This window comes from Bufo bufo, chromosome 3 (genome assembly GCF_905171765.1).
Source record: "Bufo bufo chromosome 3, aBufBuf1.1, whole genome shotgun sequence".
NCBI lineage: Eukaryota > Metazoa > Chordata > Amphibia > Anura > Bufonidae > Bufo > Bufo bufo.
The window spans coordinates 18,053,863-18,073,301 of record NC_053391.1 but is presented as its reverse complement, the minus strand read 5'-3'; the positions used below and the strand labels follow the sequence as shown (position 1 = coordinate 18,073,301).

At 50.0% G+C, this 19,439-nt stretch overlaps 1 protein-coding gene across 1 annotated transcript in view; it reads left to right on the top strand.

Annotated features, from left to right (window-relative positions):
- The window catches only part of MAEL (maelstrom spermatogenic transposon silencer), a 73,352-nt gene extending 55,065 nt beyond the window's left edge, over positions 1 to 18,287 (top strand). The window contains exons 10-13 of the mRNA XM_040421740.1: positions 11,433 to 11,495; positions 17,028 to 17,160; positions 17,854 to 17,911; positions 18,022 to 18,287. Of these exons, the coding sequence (XP_040277674.1) occupies positions 11,433 to 11,495; positions 17,028 to 17,160; positions 17,854 to 17,911; positions 18,022 to 18,137 (370 nt within the window). The 3' untranslated portion in view covers positions 18,138 to 18,287. The remainder of the gene's footprint in view (positions 1 to 11,432; positions 11,496 to 17,027; positions 17,161 to 17,853; positions 17,912 to 18,021) is intronic.
- Positions 18,288 to 19,439: the final 1,152 nt, after the last annotated feature.

The window sequence follows — 19,439 nt, the reverse complement described above, 5'->3', positions numbered from 1 at the left end:
GAATCTATCCTGAATCCCAGGAACTCTATAGAAGTTGTTGGATTGAGGCATGACTTTTCCTGGTTTATGATGAAACCCAACTTGGAGAGGAGGCTGGTGGTCATGGAAAGGTGTAAGTGTAGAAGGGACGGACTCCGTGCAATGATAAGAATATCGTCTAGATAAATTATCATGCGTACCCCTCTGCTGCGGAGCCAAGACACTACGGGCTTCATTACTTTGGTGAAGCACCAAGGGGCGGATGAGAGACCGAACGGCAGGCAAGTGAAGCGCCAAAGCTGGTCTCCCCAAGGAAAGCAAAGCAGGTTTCTGGAGGCCGGTGCCACCGGGACCGTGAGATAGGGATCCTTGAGGTCCAGTTTGACCATCCAATCGCCTGGAAGGAGCATGTCTCTCAAAAGATGGATGCCCTCCATTTTGAAATGGCGATATTGGACTAAAGAGTTGAGGGATTTTAGATTGATAATTGGGCGCAACTGGCCACCCTTTTTCTGCACCAGAAACATACTACTGATTACCGCAGCTGAATGAGGCGCAGTGCGTTCTATCGCCTGTTTGAGGACGAGTTCCTTTAGTTCTCTGTGTAGCTGTAGTTGAAACGACCCGGTCAATAGAATGGGTCTGGGGGCTGGCAGTAGGCTTGGAGGGGCTACTAAATCTATAGTGAAACCCCTGATGGTGTCTAACACCCACCGGTCTGAGGTGATCTCGAACCAGGCATTGAAAAAGAGACGGAGTCTGCCCCCCGACACAACCTGTTGAAGAAAACAACGGTAGAACGGGGGGGGCACTCACCAACTGGTTGTCGATAGGAGGGGGCTCCACGGTAACTTCTGGACCGTCCTGAAAAGCCCCTGGATGGGAAGAAGGAAGGTTGGTGTCTGGTATCCTGAAGGGAGGATCTATAGTTGAAGGAGCCTCTTCCCGTTCAACGGGAATGGAAGTCGGACCGGCCGGACAGACGGCCCCTAGAACTGCCGGCCCTGTTGGAAAAATGGGTGTTAAAAACCCTTTTCATCGATGTCTGGGCTTTGTCTAAAGCCGTAAAGGCCCCAACATATCTGTCCAGCTCTTTAATAAATGAGTCTCCGAATAGGAGGCCCTGAGCATTCTTGCCCGCTTCGGACAAAGCAAGGTTGGAGAGCTTAGGCTCCACCTTCATCAAGATGGCTTTACGCCGTTCAATGGCTAAGGAGGTATTTACATTGCCCGCAATGCAAATGGCCCTCTGGACCCATCCTCCTAATTCAACGGGGTCCACCAGTCTACCCTCTGCCTTGGCGGACTCGGCCATGTCGAAATTTTTTGCAAGAGGGCCCGTGATGTCCAGAAGTTTATCCTGAACTGCACGTAAAGCTGAATCAAGCCCTTTTTTCGGGTTGAACTTTGTTTTGGTGAGGAATCGAACCATCTTAGGGTCAACTGTCGGTGTTTCACACACCTTATTGGGAATCAAAGGGCGGGGACATTCCGCTCGCAACTTACTGCGGGACTCATTACTTAAGGGAGCACAGATTTTCTCCTCTAAATATTGTGCTACATGGGTGGCGGGAAGCCATTCTGCTGATCGGGGATGATGTAGCTCATCAGGATTAAAGAGAGGGACGCCTAGAGGATCAACCATGAGGTCGCCTGGCATAGGCTGGCCTTCTTGTAAGGCAACCGTAGGCGTGGGTGGAATAGGAGCTGGTAGTAAATCTAGAGGATCAACTTCGACGTCCTCAAGCTCCTCCCCTGAGTCATAATGTGACTCGTTCTGAGCCTCCTCAATAGATTCTCTGTCAGAATCAGATAGTGGCTCAGGCAGGGTCCTGGCCGTTTTCCATGCACGAGAGCGTTCTGCCTGTCGTGCGCAGGCTCTTTTTCGCGTGGTCATGTGATGGATTACCATCGGTTCTAAATGTTCTGGAGGCTGATGGCCTTTAAGTGTCCAATATTGGATCCTGTGTGGCCCTAGGGGGCTGAGCACATAAGGCCTGGGAGATGGATTGTGATAACGCTGAGGACATGGAGCCCATAGCCCAAAGGTGGGAGCTGCCGGAGCAAGAGCGTGGAAACGGCGCGAAGATTCTGAGGAGAAAGGCCGAGATCTCAGGTGGCCGTAGTACAGGATAGGAGCGCCGATGCTGGAAGTGCTGGAGGCCGAAATCTCGCGAATCGCGAGACTTCGGCCGCCGCAGCAAGCGCAATGAAGACCTAGGAGGAGGGAGAAAATCCCGTGCGTCGCGAGATTTAGGCCGGGACGGGTACGTGCAGGCAGATAAAGAACCGGCGAAAGACCGGTATGAAAAGGGGTAGTGTGAAAACCTGAAACGGGAGGGAAGCGATAGCCCCAGGGGACTGGGGGTGATCGGCCCCAAATGAGGGGAAAGTAGGTAAAATAACTACCGATACTAACAAAAGTGATGTAGAGAAATGGGGAGGAACAAAACACCCCACAGGGAACCTTTGAATGGTGTAAAGGCTCAGACAAAACACTAAATAGTCAAACAAATCGCAAGCAGAATTTTTTAACAAAGAGGATACTTATTTGCCATGGCAGCAGCAAAGAAAGAGGATGATCCCAGGGTGTGGAGTCCATATATACTGGGATAAGGGGGAGGAGTCGGTTACTATGGTGTTTCTTTTGTGATTGACATGTTCATTTCTTTGCTGCTATGGTAAAAGTAAAGGAAGTTATTGCAATAGGAGCCTCCGTGTCTTGTGATAAAATTAGGTGTTTGTCTCCTAAGGGGACTAAAATCTCTCCCCGTTCCCAATTTTATATATAAAAATACAGAAACAAAAAAAAGTAAACATAATTGATATCATTGTGTTCAAAAATGTTTAACTGTTAAAATCTAAAAAATGTTATTGTGCATGGTGAACGCCACAATGGAAAAAAATGTAAATGGTCAAATTGCTATCTTTTGTTTGACTTGTGCTCCCCAACAAAATTTTATAAAAAGTGATCTAAAAGTCATATATACCCTTCAATGGTACCCATAAAAGCTACAGCTTGTTTATGGATGTGAGAATATGGTGATGCAATGAAATACTGAGATTTTCTTTTCAAAGTTTTTTTTTTTTTTTTTTTTTTAAGTTGTGAAACGAAATCTAAAACTACCGTATTTATTGCTTTATAAGACGCACCTGATGATAAGACGCACCTGGGTTTTTGATGAGGAAAATAATAAGAAAAAAAAATTTGAACCAAAAGGTGTGCTTTTGGTGGGTTTTGAACTAATGGTGGACTGTGGATGACACTGTTATGGGGGATCTGTGGATGACACTGTTATGGGGGATCTGTGGAGGACACACTGTTGTGGGGGATCTGTGGAGGACACACTGTTGTGGGGGATCTGTGGAGGACACACTGTTGTGGGGGATCTGTGGAGGACACACTGTTGTGGGGGATCTGTGGAGGACACACTGTTGTGGGGGATCTGTGGAGGACACACTGTTGTGGGGGATCTGTGGAGGACACACTGTTATGGGGGATCTGTGGAGGACACACTGTTGTGGGGGATCTGTGGAGGACACACTGTTGTGGGGGATCTGTGGAGGACACACTGTTGTGGGGGATCTGTGGAGGACACACTGTTGTGGGGGATCTGTGGAGGACACAGATGGTGTGGGGGATCTTATGCTGGTCCCCTCTGTGTCTTCTCGTGTCCCCCATTACACCGGGCCCCGCTCACAGCAGTCTTCATATGTAAAGATTAGTCATGTAACCCGCAACAAGTGGCCCTGCTTTGTTAAAGTACTGTAATCGTCCGTAGTAGTACTCACTATCAAGCTAGCAGGCAGGCCGGCAGCGTCACGCTCCTGCCCCGCCAGCTTCATTAATGACTGAGTGACGCTGCCGGCCTGCCTGCTAGCTTGATAGTGAGTACTACTACGGACGATTACAGTACTTTAACAAAGCAGGGCCACTTGTTGCGGGTTACATGACTAATCTTTACATATGAAGACTGCTGTGAGCGGGGCCCGGTGTTATGGAGTACAGTGACTGCACCGGGCCCCGCCGCGAGCGAAACGGCAGCTGCCAGCCTCCAGCCCCTTCTCCCACCGCGCCCGATAGAGCTCTGATACATCGCCGGCTGCGCTGTGCAGCATAGCGGCCGGCGATGTATGTGTCAGCCATGTAAAAATGGCAACCTTCTCTTTATAAGACACACTGCCATTTCCCCCCCCACTTTTGGGGTGGGGAATAGTGCGTCTTATAAAGCGAAAAATACAGTACATCTAAACTTTATATTCTCGTAATCAGAGATTTTTTTTAAAAGCCATTAAACCAATGGTGGATTTGTGTTGCTTTTCTTTTCATTTGACCCTACATACGAGGGGATGCTGAGAGGTTCCTGGCTTTGCCTCCTTCCAGTTGGAATTGAAAAATGAATTTGGTACCATATGAAAGCTTGATGTCTTATGTAACGGTGCAGATATCAGGGCTGTAATAACGGTTTTGTTTCTCCAGGGAAAGGACATTCACACTGAGGACACTTATCTAGTGTTTGGGACATCGCAGTGTGAATGTCCTTTGCAGACTTTCCCTGGAGAAACAAGAACTTCATGACAGATGTGAAACTTCCTGCCGCCATCTCGGGTTCTACCGGAAATTAAAAATAGTTAATTATAATTAATATAACCGTTTTAAACATCTGATATCTGCACCGTTACATAACCGATATCAAGCTTTCATTCCAACTGGAAGGGGGCAAAGCCAGGAACTTCTCATCCCCTCGTACGTTTTTTTCCCCCATTATCAATACATGGTAAAGAAAATGATATTAAAAAATACTTGTCTGGCAAAAAAAATTAAGTAAAAACCCTCATCTGGACGGAAAATTTTACATCCAACAAACTGCGCGGAGACAGCCCTTCTGTCCCTGGTAATCTGCGCGGGGCTTTGGGCCACATCACGGCTGCTACGTGTGGTGACTGCAGCCTTGGACGCTGTGAGATTGAGAAAACCAGGACACGTTTTCAGGGTCTGGAATTAACCCTTCCCAAAGGTGGACGGAATTGTACAGTTGTGGCCAAAAGTTTTGAGAATTAGATAAATATTGGAAATTGGAAAAGTTGCTGCTTAAGTTTTTATAATAGCAATTTGCATATACTCCAGAATGTTATGAAGAGTGATCAGATGAATTGCATAGTCCTTCTTTGCCATGAAAATTAACTTAATCCCAAAAAAACCTTTCCACTGCATTTCATTGCTGTCATTAAAGGACCTGCTGAGATCATTTCAGTAATCGTCTTGTTAACTCAGGTCAGAATGTTGACGAGCACAAGGCTGGAGATCATTATGTCAGGCTGATTGGGTTAAAATGGCAGACTTGACATGTTAAAAGGAGGGTGATGCTTGAAATCATTGTTCTTCCATTGTTAACCATGGTGACCTGCAAAGAAACGCGTGCAGCCATCATTGCGTTGCATAAAAATGGCTTCACAGGCAAGGATATTGTGGCTACTAAGATTGCACCTCAATCAACAATTTATAGGATCATCAAGAACTTCAAGGAAAGAGGTTCAATTCTTGTTAAGAAGGCTTCAGGGCGTCCAAGAAAGTCCAGCAAGCGCCAGGATCGTCTCCTAAAGAGGATTCAGCTGTGGGATCGGAGTGCCACCAGTGCAGAGCTTGCTCAGGAATGGCAGCAGGCAGGTGTGAGCGCATCTGCACGCACAGTGAGGCCAAGACTTCTGGAAGATGGCCTGGTGTCAAGAAGGGCAGCAAAGAAGCCACTTCTCTCCAAAAAAAACATCAGGGACAGATTGATCTTCTGCAGAAAGTATGGTGAATGGACTGCTGAGGACTGGGGCAAAGTCATATTCTCCGATGAAGCCTCTTTCCGATTGTTTGGGGCATCTGGAAAAAGGCTTGTCCGGAGAAGAAAAGGTGAGCGCTACCATCAGTCCTGTGTCATGCCAACAGTAAAGCATCCTGAGACCATTCATGTGTGGGGTTGCTTCTCATCCAAGGGAGTGGGCTCACTCACAATTTTGCCCAAAAACACAGCCATGAATAAAGAATGGCACCAAAACACCCTCCAACAGCAACTTCTTCCAACAATCCAACAACAGTTTGGTGAAGAACAATGCATTTTCCAGCACGATGGAGCACCGTGCCATAAGGCAAAAGTGATAACTAAGTGGCTCGGGGACCAAAAGGTTGACATTTTGGGTCCATGGCCTGGAAGCTCCCCAGATCTTAATCCCATTGAGAACTTGTGGTCAATCCTCAAGAGGCGGGTGGACAAACAAAAACCCACTAATTCTGACAAACTCCAAGAAGTGATTATGAAAGAATGGGTTGCTATCAGTCAGGAACTGGCCCAGAAGTTGATTGAGAGCATGCCCAGTCGGATTGCAGAGGTCCTGAAAAAGAAGGGCCAACACTGCAAATACTGACTCTTTGCATAAATGTCATGTAATTGTCGATAAAAGCCTTTGAAACGTATGAAGTGCGTGTAATTATATTTCACTACATCACAGAAACAACTGAAACAAAGATCTAAAAGCAGTTTAGCAGCAAACGTTGTGAAAACTAATATTTGTGTCATTCTCAAAACTTTTGGCCACGACTGTACATCCACGTTGTGGTGTTCATCTGTGCAGAGATATACAGCCGGGATCAGGGACCAGCAGCAACTGCTGCATCTAGATGAACAGACAGAGGGAGAGGAGTCCCTCCACGACCCCAAGGAGTTGCAGGACTGAGATAGGTTGTCAGGTCTGTTTATTACTGACAGGGATATTACTTGTTGCCTGGACTTCAGTTTACTTCAAGGGTTATCTTATAGATCACTTTTATCCATTTTAGCGTTTTTAATCAATTTTTATGTACCCAAAGATGATTCAACTGAAGACATGACTCATCCAACAGAAGAACGAGCTTCAAAATAAAAAAGTTATGTTTCTGTGAATGCAGCGACTAGGGCTTAAACGATTACTCAATTGAATGGAGTAATTCGACACACAAAAAATCCTCAATGCACATTTTTTGCATCAAGGATTAGTTTGTGTCATGTGACCACGGAGCGGGAGTGAAGCGCTTGCCGGCCCGCACTGCGCTGCACTTTCCTCCTATGACCTGACGCTGTGAAGAAGATGGACGAGCTGTGGAGCGGCGCCCCTACAGGAGAGGTAAGAATTTTTATTTCACTGGCGCTGGGGACATGGCGGCACACAGCTGATCGCACTGGGGGGGGGGGGGGGATGGTGGCACACAGCTGATCGCACTGGGGAGGAAGCTGATCGCACTGGGGAGGAAGCTGATCGCACTGGGGAGGAAGCTGATCGCACTGGGGATGAAGCTGATCGCACTGGGGAGGAAGCTGATCGCACTGGGGAGGAAGCTGATCGCACTGGGGAGGAAGCTGATCGCACTGGGGGGGAAGCTGATCGCACTGGGGGGAAGCTCATGGCACACAGACACAGCTGATGGCACTGGGGGGGGAAGCTCATGGCACACAGCTGATCGCACTGGGGGGGAAGCTGATGGCACTGGGGGGAAGCTCATGGCACACAGCTGATCGCACTGGGGAGGAAGCTGATCGCACTGGGGAGGAAGCTGATCGCACTGGGGAGGAAGCTGATCGCACTGGGGAGGAAGCTGATCGCACTGGGGAGGAAGCTGATCGCACTGGGGAGGAAGCTGATCGCACTGGGGGGGAAGCTGATCGCACTGGGGGGAAGCTCATGACACACAGACACAGCTGATGGCACTGGGGGGGGAAGCTCATGGCACACAGCTGATCGCACTGGGGGGGAAGCTGATGGCACTGGGGGGAAGCTCATGGCACAGCTGATCGCACTGGGGAGGAAGCTGATCGCACTGGGGAGGAAGCTGATCGCACTGGGGAGGAAGCTGATCGCACTGGGGAGGAAGCTGATCGCACTGGGGGGAAGCTCATGGCACACAGCTGATCGCACTGGGGGGAAGCTCATGGCACACAGCTGATCGCACTGGGGGGGAAGCTGATGGCACACAGACACAGCTGATGGCACTGGGGGGGGAAGCTGATGGCACACAGCTGATGGCACTGGGGGGGAAGCTGATGGCACACAGCTGATGGCACTGGGGGGGGGAAGCTGATGGCACACAGCTGATGGCACTGGGGAGGAAGCTGATGGCACAACACAGCTGATCGCGCTGGGGGGGAAGCTGATGGCACTGGGGGGGAAGCTGATGGCACACAGACACAGCTGATGGCACTGGGGGGGGGAAGCTGATGGCACACAGCTGATGGCACTGGGGGGGGGGAAGCTGATGGCACTGGGGGGGAAGCTGATGGCACACAGCTGATGGCACTGGGGAGGAAGCTGATGGCACACAGCTGATGGCGCTGGGGAGGAAGCTGATGGCGCTGGGGAGGAAGCTGATGGCACACAGCTGATCGCGCTGGGGGGGAAGCTGATGGCACACAGCTGATGGTGCTGGGGGGGAAGCTGATGGCACACAGCTGATGGTGCTGGGGGGGAAGCTGATGGCACACAGCTGATGGCACTGGGGAGGAAGCTGATGGCACACAGCTGATCGCGCTGGGGGGGAAGCTGATGGCACACAGCTGATCGCGCTGGGGAGGAAGCTGATGGCACACAGCTGATCGCGCTGGGGAGGAAGCTGATGGCACACAGCTGATCGCGCTGGGGAGGAAGCTGATGGCACACAGCTGATGGTGCTGGGGGGGAAGCTGATGGCACACAGCTGATCGCACTGGGGGGATGCTGATGGCACACAGCTGATCGCGCTGGGGAGGAAGCTGATGGCACACAGCTGATGGTGCTGGGGGGGAAGCTGATGGCACACAGCTGATGGTGCTGGGGAGGAGCCTGATGGCACACAGCTGATGGCACTGGGGGGGAAGCTGATGGCACACAGCTGATCGCGCTGGGGAGGAAGCTGATGGCACACAGCTGATCGCGCTGGGGAGGAAGCTGATGGCACACAGCTGATCGCGCTGGGGAGGAAGCTGATGGCACACAGCTGATCGCACTGGGGGGGAAGCTGATGGCACACAGCTGATCGCGCTGGGGAGGAAGCTGATGGCACACAGCTGATCGCGCTGGGGAGGAAGCTGATGGCACACAGCTGATGGTGCTGGGGGGGAAGCTGATGGCACACAGCTGATCGCGCTGGGGAGGAAGCTGATGGCACACAGCTGATGGTGCTGGGGGGGAAGCTGATGGCACACAGCTGATCGCGCTGGGGAGGAAGCTGATGGCACACAGCTGATCGCGCTGGGGAGGAAGCTGATGGCACACAGCTGATCGCGCTGGGGAGGAAGCTGATGGCACACAGCTGATCGCACTGGGGGGGAAGCTGATGGCACACAGCTGATCGCGCTGGGGAGGAAGCTGATGGCACACAGCTGATCGCGCTGGGGAGGAAGCTGATGGCACACAGCTGATCGCGCTGGGGAGGAAGCTGATGGCACACAGCTGATGGTGCTGGGGGGGAAGCTGATGGCACACAGCTGATGGTGCTGGGGAGGAGCCTGATGGCATGGGGGGGGGGGGGTCATGAGTTTTTTTTTAAAGAAAAACATTCTGTTAATTAGTTTTTCATTATTAGAGTGCTCGATTAATCCATATAATACTCTATTACAAAAATAGTCTATAGCTGCAGCCCTAGCAGCGACGCAACAAACCATTTTGATTCAAAAGATCTGAAAGCCGAGGAGTTAGTATGTAAAGTGTGTTGGATTGGTGCCCAGCTTTTACAGACACCGGACACGGAGAAGATGATTCCTTTTTTTTTTTACATATATTACTGGCTACCTAGAGCAGGCATGGCCAACCTGTGCGCTCCAGCTGTTGTAAAACTACAACTCCCACCATGCCTTGCTGTAGGCTGATAGTTGTAGGCAGTGTGGGCATGCTGGGAGTTGTAGTTTTGCGACAGCTGCAGGGCCTCAGGTTTGGCCATCCCTTCCCTAGAGTAACAGAAAGTTATATTAAAGGGTTTTTTGGGCTACAGATATTGATGAGCTGTACTCAGGATAGGTCACCAATAACAGATCGGTGGGGGTCTGACTCCCGGCACCCTTCCAGCTGCTACAGCATCGGGCCCTAACTTTACAGAGTGGAAGCTGGAGGTTCTGTACAATGTCGTTTCTGTACAATGTGTAGTCGTCTCCTCATCCTCATCATTACAAAACTGGAGTGAGTGAAGAACACATGCAAAAAACATTGTAAACAAAAAGTTTCAAAAGCCCTATTTTGTGACATTTTGATGCCAGAATTCTGGAGTGAAGGGTATGATAAATCAGGGCCATGGCGTCCATATCCAAAACCACATGGAGGTGCAAAACCGTGGTCCTATCACAAGTTTTGCGGGATATAGAAGGCAAGTATAAAGAGATAAAACCACACTGTGGTACATCCACAGTATACGGACCCAGAGGAATGCACCTCCACAGGACACCCCAACACGTGGGGAGACCCTGAGGAAGCTAACACGTGTTGGGGTGTCCTGTGGAGGTGCATTCCTCTGGGTCCGTATACTGTGGATGTACCACAGTGTGGTTTTATCTCTTTATACTTGCCTTCTATATCCCGCAATACTTGTTATACCACTAGGTTTTGCACCTCCATGTGGTTTTGGATATTGGCACCATGTGGATGTCTTTTTAACTTTGTTATATTCCAGAAGCAGCGTGCCAATTTTTGGTTTCAGTTTGCTTTCTTGGGATTGCACCTGCGGTTCTGTGTGTGTGTGTATTGGGCCCTTTGATTGGTGTCTCATTGAGATCTGTCGCCTGGAGAACCCTTTTTTAGTTTTGGTCTGCAATCTTCATCCGTCCATGCATTTCTGACCTCCTTCAGTTTACAATGCTGGATCTGTGTGTCCTGGATGCTACTTCCTTCACCCTGCAGACTGCTGTGTGTGTGCGCCTTCTTTCCCGTCTACAGCCTGTGTGAGCTGGTCATACTTGGATCCTTTTCACCTACATTTGCCCCGTACAAGCGCCTCGCCCTCCCTGCTGCTGTATCTCACACTGAGAGAAGGGAGAGCAGAGAGCCAACAGAGTCAGCAGAGGCAGATTGGTAGGGACGTTTTTGCATTTTAGAAGCAAATGAACAGTAAAATCAATCCGTGCAAAGGTGATCCTAGTCATCAATCCTACAGGAAATTGACTTTAATTTGCTGGAACTCCAAGAAGCCTTACATGTCACCTTGTTTCTTCTTTATTATCTTGGTGAAGCCTGGTCTGTGGTTTCTTCTGATCCATTATATCCTGTAATATAGTGGTAGCTGTGGGTACAGACGGCGACCACCGCTCGGTCCTCCAGGTCCCTGCCTCCCACACTACGGTTTCCTGAGAAGCAGTGATAAGTGAGCCATGTGCGGGAATTGACTGTGTATTTTCCATTGGTAGATCAGTAGCAAACGACACTAGTGCATGATGGTGGCTAACGATAAAAATGTGCAACTCTCTCGGCAGATGTAAATGGCATGAGGACAACGACATGTGGTGCTGCGCTCTTGCAAGCTGCAAGAAAGCCACGTAAGTTATCACCCTCTGTATGTTCCTTTCATTTATTTTTTATTTTTTTTCCAAAAGCGCACAATGAGGGCCCGTTCTTGATGGTCGACATTTATGGCATATCCTGTGGACCAACTTCTTGAAGACCAAGCCCATTTCGGCAGCAACTTTTTCATTTTTTTCCATAACGTCTTTGTTTCTCTTTTTTGCTTTTGGCTTTTTTTTTAAAGGGGTTTTCCAGGATTTTGATACTAATGATCTATCCTCCTAGATAGGTCATCAATATCTGATTGGTGGCAGACCGACACCTGGGACCCCCACCGATCAGCAGTTTGAGAAGACACCTGTACTCCTGTGAGCACCGCTGCCTTCTCTCAGCGCCGTACATTGTATACTGGCTGTGCTTGGTACTGCAGCTCGGCCACGTTCACTTCAGTGGGGCTGAGCGCGATACCAAGCACAGCCCCTATACAGTGTACGGCGCTGAGAGAAGGCAGCGGTGCTCACAGGAGTGCAGGTCTTCTCAAACAGCTGATCGGTGGGGGTCCCGGGTGTCGGACCCCCACCAATAAGATACTGATGACATATTCTGAGGAAAATCCCAGAAAACCCCTTTAATCTACTTAGGAACTGCAAAAAAAACGCAGTACCACCATTATTTTTGGGAGTTTGTGATGATCACTGTGCAGTAAACATGACATTTATTCCGTGGGTCGCTATGAGATACCCGATGGTTTTTGTTATATTTTGCTACTTTTAAAAATGAAAAAATAAATTGCCTTGTGTGGTCATATTCTGGCGCCCATAACTTACCGTATTTTTCGCCCCATAAGACGCACTTTTTTCCCCCCCAAAATGGGGGAGAAATGCCCCTGCGTCTTATGGGGCGAATGCTTGCCGTTTTACATCGCAAGCTGCGATGTAGGAGCGAGCGGGGACTCGGGGAGGGACTGGGAGGAGGATCTGGGGGCTGGCAATAGCGGCGGGGCGGTGCAGTCAGTGTAATATAGCCCCGCCGCTCCGGTATACTAATATAAGATGTCATATTCATTTATTGGTTATTAAACATGCCCCCTCAGTCCTATTACTACCTTACATCCTAATTGCATCTGTAGAATTCAGGCAGCCCAAGCCAGGCGGGCGGCAGCGTAACTCTTGTCATGTGCCTGAATGAAGCCGGCGGCGCAGGCAAGTGACGTCAGTGAGAGACGCGCCGGCCGCCCGGCTTGGGCTGCCTGAATTCTACAGAAGCGATTAGGATGTAAGGTAGTAATAGGACTGAGGGGACATGTTTAATAACCAATAAATGAATATAACATCTTATATTTGTATACTGGCGGCAGCGGGGGGGGGGGGGGGGTCTGTGGATGGCACTGGTTTGGGCTGGGGGGGTCTGTGGATGTCACTGTTATGGGCTGGGGCGATCTGTGGATGGCACAGTTATGGGCTGGGGGCGTCTGTGGATGGCACTGTTATGGGCTGGGGGGTCTGTGGATGGCACATATATAACAGTGCCACCCACAGATCCCCCCAGCCCATAACAGTGCCATCCGCAGATCCCCCCCTGTAACAGTGCCAGCCACAGATCCCCCCCCTGTAACAGTGCCAGCCACAGATCCCCCTGTAACAGTGCCCGTCATCCACAGATCCCCCTGTAACAGTGCCCGTCATCCACAGATCCCCCCATAACAGTGTCCGTCATCCACAGATCCCCCCATAACAGTGTCCGTCATCCACAGATCCCCCCCCCATAACAGTGTCCGTCATCCACAGATCCCCCCCATAACAGTGTCCGTCATCCACAGATCCCCCCATAACAGTGTCCGTCATCCACAGATCCCCCCCATAACAGTGTCCGTCATCCACAGATCCCCCCCATAACAGTGTCCGTCATCCACAGATCCCCCCCATAAGTGTCCGTCATCCACAGATCCCCCCATAACAGTGTCCGTCATCCACAGATCCCCCCCATAACAGTGTCCGTCATCCACAGATCCCCCCATAACAGTGTCCGTCATCCACAGATCCCCCCATAACAGTGTCCGTCATCCACAGATCCCCAGTAATAGTGCCATCCACAGACCACCATTAGTTCCAAACCCACAGCACACCTTTTGGTTAAAAATATTTTTTCTTCTTATTTTCCTCCCCAAAAACCTAGGTGCGTCTTATGGGCCGGTGCGTCTTATAGGGCGAAAAATACGGTAATTTTTTATGGAGTTGCCTCCCAGGCATTAAATTTTTTATTTTTTGTAGGGGGTAAACTAATTTGTATAGGGACAGTTTTGGGGTGCATGCAACATTTTTGATCATCATTTTTATAAATGTTTTACATTGTTCAGCATGCAGTATAAATACCATGATATTGCAGAATTCCAGATGTGGAAATATCAATTATAGATGTTTTTATTGCTCTTTTTTTTTTTATAAGTGGCAAAAATATTTTTTTCATTAATATTTTTTATATATATAATTTTTTTTTTTTTTTTTTAAAACATTACTAGCCTTTTTTCTTTACTTTTCTAGCCCCCTAGGGCAGTTGTTTCCCAACCAGTGTGCCTCCAGCTGTTGCAAAACTACAACTCCCAGCATGCCCGGACAGCCTTTGGCTGTGCTGGGAGTTGTAGTTTTGCAACAGCTGGAGGCACACTGGTTGGGAAACACTGCCCTAGGGAACTTGAACCTTATATTGTTTGCACAGTACACTGCAATACTTCTGTATTGTGGTTTAACCATTGTGCTATCACATACCAGGGTGTAATAGGAGTCTATGGGCCTTCACTATGTTCCCTGCTGCCATGATGGCCACTCATCGTTGGAGGAGGTGTGGAATGGGTCATTGTCAGACCCCTGTCTCTGTCTAACTGCTGTGGACTGCAGCATCTGAGGGGTTAAATGTCCAGGTTTTGATTTCTCTCTATCCTGGTCACTGTGGTCGGGTGGCAGCTGGCACTAGCTGTGTCTGCTCCATACACTGCCCATGCAGTTATCCCGCAGGCCCCACCTCCAGTGTGATATAACGGTGCTGTTCAGGTAAGGCCAGGTTCACATCTCCGGCAGAGAACGGCCTGCCAGATATCACCAGTTCTGGCATTGCCAGATTCTTTATGCAGCACTTTTTGTCTGGCCCACAGACGGCATCCAGTCAGTGGTGAGAGAATTTATTAATTCGGTAGTCAATTAATTTGACCCCAATCTCGGAAGTCGTCATAGCAATTTATTTGGGAGAGAAGGACCTCATGGAAATGTACATATTTTATCGCTGCAAATGATGTGGATCTGTTTAGGGGTGCACCGAAATTCCGGCAGCCGAAAATATCGGCCGAAAATGTACCTAATCCATTTTGGCCGATATTGTTACATATCGGCCGAAAATATGGGATGTGGGATTTGTCACCCACCAAGGAGCTCACCATCTGCGGGCGGGCGGTTTACTTTAAGTCACTGCATCTTTATTTTACCTTACAATCGTGACGCTCCAGTAACAACTCTGCAGGCAGAGCGGAGGGCGGCGTAACGTCACTTACTCACGTGACGCGCCTGCTCCGCCTCCTTCATTCATAAAGTGGGCGGAGCAGGTGCGCCACGTGAGTAAGTGACGTTACGCCGCCCTCCGCTCTGCCTGCAGAGTTGTTACTGGAGCGTCACGATTGTAAGGTAAAATAAAGATGCAGTGAGTGATTAGTCTGCTGTGAGCAGCAGGGCTGGGGCTGTTATGGGTAGGGGGATCGGTCTATGGCACTGCTATGGGGAGGGGGGATCTGTGCACTGTTATGCCCATAACAGTGCACAGATCCCCCCCTCCATAACAGCGCCACCCACAGATCCCCCTCTCCATAACAGCGCCACCCACAGATCCCCCTCTCCATAACAGCGCCACCCACAGATCCCCCTCTCCATAACAGAGCCACCCACAGATCCCCCTCTCCATAACAGAGCCACCCACAGATCCCCCTCTCCATAACAGAGCCACCCACAGATCCCCCTCTCCATAACAGAGCCACCCACAGATCCCCCTCTCCATAACAGCGCCACCCACAGATCCCCCTCTCCATAACAGAGCCACCCACAGATCCCCCTCTCCATAACAGCGCCACCCACAGATCCCCCTCTCCATAACAGCGCCACCCACAGATCCCCCTCTCCATAACAGCGCCACCCACAGATCCCCCTCTCCATAACAGAGCCACCCACAGATCCCCCTCTCCATAACAGAGCCACCCACAAATCCCCCTCTCCATAGCGCCACCCACAGATCCCCCTCTCCATAACAGAGCCACCCACAGATCCCCCCCTCCATAACAGCGCCACCCACAGATCCCCCTCTCCATAACAGCGCCACCCACAGATCCCCCTCTCCATAACAGCGCCACCCACAGATCCCCCTCTCCATAACAGCGCCACCCACAGATCCCCCTCTCCATAACAGCGCCACCCACAGATCCCCCTCGCCATAACAGAGCCACCCACAGATCCCCCCCTCCATAACAGCGCCACCCACAGATCCCCCTCTCCATAACAGCGCCACCCACAGATCCCCCTCTCCATAACAGCGCCACCCACAGATCCCCCTCTCCATAACAGCGCCACCCACAGATCCCCCTCTCCATAACAGCGCCACCCACAGATCCCCCTCGCCATAACAGAGCCACCCACAGATCCCCCTCTCCATAACAGCGCCACCCACAGATCCCCCTCTCCATAACAGCGCCACCCACAGATCCCCCTCTCCATAACAGCGCCACCCACAGATCCCCCTCTCCATAACAGCGCCACCCACAGATCCCCCTCTCCATAACAGCGCCACCCACAGATCCCCCTCTCCATAACAGCGCCACCCACAGATCCCCCTCTCCATAACAGAGCCACCCACAGATCCCCCTCTCCATAACAGCGCCACCCACAGATCCCCCTCTCCATACAGATCCCCCTCTCCATAACAGCGCCACCCACAGATCCCCCTCTCCATAACAGCGCCACCCACAGATCCACCTCTCCATAACAGCGCCACCCACAGATCCCCCTCTCCATAACAGAGCCACCCACAGATCCCCCTCTCCATAACAGCGCCACCCACAGATCCCCCTCTCCATAACAGCGCCACCCACAGATCCCCCTCTCCATAACAGCGCCACCCACAGATCCCCCCCCCTCCATAACAGCGCCACCCACAGATCCCCCTCTCCATAACAGAGCCACCCACAGATCCCCCTCTCCATAACAGCGCCACCCACAGATCCCCCTCTCCATAACAGCGCCACCCACAGATCCCCCTCTCCATAACAGCGCCACCCACAGATCCCCCTCTCCATAACAGCGCCACCCACAGATCCCCCTCTCCATATATAATATGATTTATTAAATTCATGAAAAAGAATTATTAATAAAATCATTAAAGAAAAGTATTTTAAAAGTATTTGGGCAAAAAGGCAGTTTCGGTTTCGTTTTCGGTCAAGGGCATCCTGAATTTTCGGTTTCGGACCAGAATTTTCATTTCGGTGCACCCCTAGATCTGTTCATTCCGTGCTATGTCTTTTGCCTTCTGTTTTGCAGCTACTCCATTAGCAGCGCTCTGGCCTCGGTGTATGGGGTGGTTCTGACACCCTCTCACTTGCCCAACCTACAGGCGAACAACAACCAGAAGTGTGAAAGTGAAACCATTGTTCTCAATGCCAGGAGGTATCAGGTCAGTATTTTATTAGGGCTTATCTGTTTAGATGTATTGCATTGTGTGTGTGCTTACCGTCATAAGGTTCTATTATACTTCTACACGTTCATCACCGATAATGCAGCTACTTGGTAGAAAGTGTGACATGACTGAGAATGCAGCCTATCCATTCACTAGAGATCAGCGGTGACATCATTGGGATGGCAGCCTATCCATCCATTAGAAAGCAGTGACATCACTGAGAATGCAGCCTATCCATTCACTAGAGCTGTGACATCACTGCGAATGCAGCCTATCCATTCACTAGAGAGAGGTGACATCACTGCGAATGCAGCCTATCCATTCACTAGAGAGAGGTGACATCACTGAGAATGCAGCCTATCCATTCACTAGAGAGCGGTGACATCACTGAGAATGCAGCCTATCCATTCACTAGAGAGCAGTGACATCACTGAGAATGCAGCCTATCCATTCACTAGAGAGCAGTGACATCACTGAGAATGCAGCCTATCCATTCACTAGAGAGCAGTGACATCACTGAGAATGCAGCCTATCCATTCTAGAGAGCAGTGACATCACTGAGAATGCAGCCTATCCATTCCCTAGACACCAGCGGGGACATAGCTGGGAATGCCGCCTATCTTTTCACTAGTATAGACTGCTCGTGCAGTTTACATTATAAATGTTTCCTTAATATTTGATTTTCTGCAGAAAAAAACGGATCGCCCCCATCAGTCTGAAAACGGAAACTCTGTGGGCGCGGTCGGAGGTGATTATTTTAGATTGCATGTTATTACCATGCAGCGTTTCTGTTAGATACCCAAGCGGGCTGTCTCTTTCAGTCAGTGACCCCGTTATCTGGTTCTGTTCATTTTACAGGAGATTCTCTGGGAATGAGGGGGGTCGGCTCCACTCCTCCTACCTCCAAGGCCCGGGGGCGCGGAATCCTGCGCTTGTTGGAGGAAATGCCGGCTCCTTACGCCACCTCAAAATGAATCCCTCCATTACTGCCTCCTCTGAGTTATTTGAGGTCTTAGATTTCGTTTTTTTGTCCCTTGTTGCCGGTTATCATGGAGGCTCCATGTGGTGATCTCTACGTTGTATATCGGGTATTGATGAAGACCTCAGATCCACTTTAGAGCACTTACAGAGCAGTAATTACATTCTGTGTATTACATACATTTAAAAAAATCCTACCGCTTTGTGTACACAGCTCCCATGCAGACTACCTACTATCTGCAGAAGTGCAGTAACTCCTGACTGCTCGAGCAGACTACGCCCGGGGATTGTTTGTAGTCTGTACTGACGCTGGGGGGCTGTGGGCACACACCGGTTGGGTCTTTAATCACGATTTTGTTTAAAGGTGCTCTGTTTTTCATTTTATATGCTTTGGAGTTACAAAAACTTAATTTAGCTGCTTGTTCAGATGCTGCTCAGGGGCGGTTGCTTTACCTAATTATTGGAATGTACGTTTAAAGGGGTCGTCTCACTTCAGCCAATAGCATTTATCCTGTAGAGAGAGTTACTACAAGGCACTTACTAATGTATTGTGATTGTCCATATTGCCTCCTCTGCTGGCTTCGTTAACTTTCCCATCGCTGCTCGTTTCCATGGTTACGACCACCGCTGCAGCCCGGACAGAAGTTGATGTGTAGTCATGCCTATGCATGCTCCCACTGTCCCGGCCACTACTGTCCTATGGTGTGTAAGCACGACCACCACAGCAGGATTGCAGGGTGGTCGTAACCCCTGGATACGAACCGATGGAAAAATGAGTATAGCCAGCAAAGAAAGCAATATGGATTTAGCTTTCTCTACTTGATAAATACTCATCACTTTTCTGTAGTCGCCCCCAGTGGTGCACAGATAACGACAGAGCCAAAAAAGAGCGTCCACGTGCACAAGGTCAGTGCAGTGAGGAGTGGGCTACAGATAGATGCGTAGCTTTTTGGGTTGGGTTTCGATGTGTATGAGTCCTGGCTGGTAAAGAAACTATGGGGCACATTTAGGGCTCATTCACATAAACGTATCAGTTTTTGAGGTCCGCAAATTGCAGATCCGCAAAACATGGATACCGTCTGTATGCGTTACGCACAGGGCAAGCCCTATATAGAAATGCCTAGTCTTGTCCACGATTGCGGACAAGAATAGGACATGCTGTATAATTTCTGCAGGGCTGCGGAACAGAACCGCTGATGCGGGCAGCACACGATGTGATGTCCACATCTTTTGCGGCCCCATTGAAAGAACATGTCCGCACCCGTTCTGCAAAATTACAGAACAGATTCGGACCCAGA